Here is a 5,000-nt window from a genome sequence, read left to right on the forward strand (position 1 = left end):
TCGGCAAAAGAGAACCGATAGAATAAGTACTGGGCTTACAAAGAATAAGTCCCGGGGTCGATTTGCTCGACTAAAGGTGGTGCTCCAGCATGGCCACAGTCAAATGACTAAAACAAGTAAAAGAGAGAGTAAAGAGAGTATAAAAGTGAAAAGAGCTTGTGCATATGTTTGTTATTGGGCCTAAGGACACTCCCAGCATGCAACAAAATATTTCCTCGATAATATGAAAAATGTTTTAAGTCATATTTAATCATTTATTTGAATATTTATTTTGGTTTATATAAGCATAAGTTTTTCACTGTTATAATTATATTTGCAAAATTTTCACTATTGTTTACAAAACCAGAAAGAATCACAGTAAGCCAATATAGCGAAAAATTAACAGACAACACAACCAACGTCACAGACAACACAACCAACGTCACAGATTATAGTTTACCGAGCACAGATGTTAAGTCCAGCAGCCAGTCTCAAGACACAACTACATCTGGTGGACACACTACACAACCTGCTCACAGCACACAGTCGCCAGCTAAAGAGACAACAACAGGACCAAGCCACCACAGCACAGACAGTCCAAGTAAGATAATCTTTTCTACTCTAAACACAAGGGCCTGAAATTATTTTTTTGGGGGGGTGTGGGGAGAGGACAGTCGATTAGATCGACCTTCCCCACACCCTCTTCCAGTGCGCAACTGGTATTTAATTTAGGCGGCGAGCTGGCAGAAACGTTAGCACGCCGGGCGAAATGCTTAGCGGTATTTCGTCTGCGTTACGTTGTGAGTTCAAATTCCGCCGAGGTCGACTTTGCCTTTCATCCTTTCGGGGTCGATAAATTAAGTACCAGATACGCACTGGGGGTCGATGTAATCGACTTAATACCTATGTCTGTCCTTGTTTGTCCCCTCTGTGTTTAGCCCCTTGTGGGTAATAAAGAAATAGGTATTTAATTTATTGACCTCGAAAGGATGAAAGGCAAAGTCGACCTCGGCAGAATTTGAACTCAGAACACAAAGACAGACCATCATCATCATCATCAAAATTATCATCATCATTACCATCGTTATCATCACCATCATCGTGATCACCATCACACCATCATCACCACCACCATCATCATCATCCCTATTGTTATCATCACAATCATCGTCATCACCATCATCATCCCCATCATCATCATCATCATCATCATCATCATCATCATCATAATCATCATCATCACCATCATCATCACCATCATCATCACCACCACCACCACCACCACCACCACCACCACCACCATCATCATCATCATCATCATCATCATCATCATCATTATCATCATCATCATCATCATCCAGCTCTTTACGCTCATGAGTTCAAATTCTTCTGAAGTCAACTTTTGCCTTTCATACTTTTAGTAGTCAAGACAATAAGTACCATTTAAGGACTGGTGGATGGGTGGGAGGGTTTGGGGTAGAGATCGGGGGGGGGGTGTAGAATGGAGATTGTTCTGTCAATTTTTATTGACTAAACCTATCTCGCAAAATTTCAGGCCTTGTGCCTATAGTAAAAAAGATTTCAAGCAGCAAATTGGCAGAAACATTAGCCAGCCAGGCAAATTACATTACAAGCATTTCTTCTGGCTTTACCGTCTAAGGTTCAAATATCGGTGAGGTCAAAGTTGGCTTTTCATTGATTCATGAGTCATTAGAGTAATTACCTTTTGATCACATGGTTTGATAAAATCGGTTTTTCTCCCACCTCAAAATTGATGGCCTTCTATCTACATTAGAAGAAAATATTATTATTATTATTTTTATTATTATTATTTTTTAAAGCATAAAATATGGTCCATTGTCTTCTGCTGAACCAGGGTCATACCTTGACCCCAGGGTCACAGCAGGTCCTCATATCATGGAGAGTACACGGCGTAAAATCTGTGCGGAACCTAGCAACACTATTTTCTGAAGTTCTTCCATGTTAACACTGCAAGGGAGTTTGTTGAGCTGCTTATCAAGGCCCTTTTTTAATTAGCCCTAACGCTCCAATCACCATTGGTGCTGTGCTGCTTTTCATTCCCCCACATCCTGGTCACTTCTATTTCTAGGTCTTTGTACTTAAGTAACTTCTCAACTTATTTAATGGACACATTTCTCTCTGATGGTACTGTCACATCGATCATTAAGCATTTCTTATTCTTCCCATCTTTGGTGATTATGTCCGGCCTGTTTGCCTTGATTTCTTTATCAGTGTTGATTGGCATGTCCCATCATCATGTTACATCATCTTTTACCATCACAGTTTCAGGTTTATGCTGGTACCATCTTTCTGAAGCTGGAAGCTGGCAGCGTTTACATATCTTCCAATGGATATATTGCGCTAATCTATCGTGTCTATGAATATATTCGATTTTTGCAAGCACTGTGCATCCAGTTAAGATGTGGTCCACTGTTTCATCCTGCTCATGACATCCAGCTCATGTCTTGTTTTTCTACGTCTGGTTTGTTCACTCTACATGGGTATCGGCCATGCATCGGTTTTTCTAGCCATTCTTCTTTGCTCATCTTCTGGGCTTGTTTTTATTATCTCTTCCTTAACTCTTTTAGCAAACTGGGTTACTTTCTCACTCACCTTCATCCTAGGCTCCTCTGTCATCAGTTGTTTCTTTAACTGTACAGATTCTTTGTATACTGAGTATAGCTTCTTTACTTTATCATGCTGGTGCACAAGCTTCATTAGAGGATCTTTTGACAGCTCAAGATATGTATTTAATCCTACAGTGGTGGTTTTGTAAGATAATTCTAATTGAGTTAGTCCTCTTTCTCCCATGCTTCTCAATAAATAAATCTTGTTCACGTCCGCTTTTGGGTGGTTCATTCGAGCCATGGTTAGTAGTTTTCTGGTTTTGGAGACTAGCTTCTTTATTTCGCTCATTTGCCAGTTGATTATGTTGAAACTGTAAGCTACGATTGGCACTGCAAGAGTGTTAATGGCTTCTGTTTTGTTTGCAGCATTGAGTTCAGTCTTTGTTACTAACCGTATTCTCTTGTAGTACTCTTTTCTAATCTTCTCTTTCATTGCTGGATGTTTTATGCCATTACTTTCGTCTATACCAAGGTATTTATATGCTTCTTCCTGATCCAGTGCTCGGATTTTTGCTTCTGTATCTACGTGGATATGCACAGAACAGCCCATTTTGCTATCATTTCGAGACTGTATTGTCAGCCACTAAGGGATATGCTCAACTGGTCAAGGTCAAACAACTGACAAGCAAATCTGTGGTATTGAGCAGAATATTTCCCATAGACCATCTTTTATACCAAGACAAAGCAATGTACATGGTAACACTTCAAATCAGTTAAGATGAGAATCCATGAAGCCACAGCCTGACATTGCATCAGGGCAATTATTATAATTATTATTGTTATTATTATTATATTATTATTATTATTATTATTATTATTATTATTATTATTATTATTATTAAAGTGAACTGGCAGAAACGTTAGCACGCTGGACGAAATGCTTAGTGGTGTTTCGTCTGTCACTATGTTCTGAGTTCAAATTCTGCCAAGGTTGACTTTACCTTTCGTCCTTTCGAGGCCGATCAGTTAAGTACCAGTGAAACACTGGGGTCAACGAAATCGACTTACCCCTCCCATAAAATTGCTGCCCTTATGGAAAAATTATTATTATTATTATTATTATTATTATTATTATTATTATTATTATTATCATTATTATTATTATTAGCATCTAACCCTCTCTCTATCCCCTCTCTCTCTCTCTCTTTGTCTATAGCTCACTGGTGTTATTGTAATAAAACATTATCAGAACACTGCAAACCTTGCAAACCAGCAGATTTTATCGGAGATCCAACTGACGCCACTAAATTTTACAAGTGTGGTGCCTCTGAATGCTTTCAGACCTTCTACTGCCAAAACCACACCATTTGGGACCAGAAGAACCACACATGTATTCATGCAGGTAACATTTCCCTATACATTCGTTATTTATCCATTCGCATAGCCTCCACCCCCTTCCAAGAAACAGCTACCAAATCCACCTTTCCGTTCTGAAAATCCTGAAGGACACCTTGGTTGTTGAAACCCCGACAACAGAAATCCTGAAAAAATTATGTGATTAAAACCGTTTTCTCGATCATTGGTTTGGTGGTTGTGTGGTTATGAATCCCTTTTTGCTACCATGGGATTTCAGGTTCAATCCCGTCGTGTGGCACCATGTACAATTGTTTCTTACAAAATATAACAACGGGCCAACCAATGCCGCCTGAGTGGATTTGATGGAAACTGTGCAGAAGCACATCTTGTGTATGCGTGTGTGTGTATGTGTGTGTGCGTATGTGTGCGTGTGTGTGTGTGCGTCTGTATGCGCACATAAATGTGTGTGTGTGCAAGTGTGAGCATATATGCGTGTATGTGTGTGAGTGCACATGCATATGTGTGCGCATGTATGTGTATGTGCATGAGAGACTGCATGTGTGCAAGTGTGCGTGTGTGTGTGCCCGCGTGTGCACGTGTACGTGTGTGTCTGCATATCTGCAAGTGTGTGCATGTATGTGTGTGTGATTGAGTGCATGTGTGTGTGTGCATGTGTGCACATGTATGCGTGAGAGAGTCATGTGTGTGCGTATGTATGTGTATGTATGCTCACACGTATGTGTGTGTGTGCTTGAATATGTGTGTGTGAATGCATATGTGTGTGAGAGTGCTTGTGTGTGTGCATGTGTGTGCGCATGTGTGAGACTTTATGTTTGTCTTCGTCCCCATCACCACTTGACAAATGGTGTTGGTTTAGTTGATACCCTCGTAACTTAGCGCTTCAGCAATAAAGACTAATAGAATTAGTACCAACTTTAAAAATTAAGCACTAGGGCCGAATTCTTCAATTAACACATAATGCGCGACGGCCGATGGTCGTGGCCGTCAGGCACAGGCCATGATCGTGGCCCAGATATTAGGTTATCAAGAAAGTTCTTGCGGTTTTTAACCTTTAAA

The 5,000-nt window shown here is 40.2% G+C and overlaps 1 protein-coding gene across 2 annotated transcripts in view; it reads left to right on the plus strand.

Moving 5' to 3' along the window:
* Nucleotides 1-5,000, plus strand: part of LOC115222921 (mucin-5AC-like) — a 42,342-nt gene that overhangs the window by 7,726 nt on the left and 29,616 nt on the right. For both annotated transcript variants that reach the window (XM_029793316.2, XM_029793314.2), the window contains exons 3-4: nt 347-580; nt 3,784-3,969. In XM_029793316.2, coding sequence (XP_029649176.1) covers nt 347-580; nt 3,784-3,969 — 420 coding nt within the window. The remainder of the gene's footprint in view (nt 1-346; nt 581-3,783; nt 3,970-5,000) is intronic.

Source organism: Octopus sinensis, linkage group LG21, assembly GCF_006345805.1.
Source record: "Octopus sinensis linkage group LG21, ASM634580v1, whole genome shotgun sequence".
Lineage (NCBI taxonomy): Eukaryota > Metazoa > Mollusca > Cephalopoda > Octopoda > Octopodidae > Octopus > Octopus sinensis.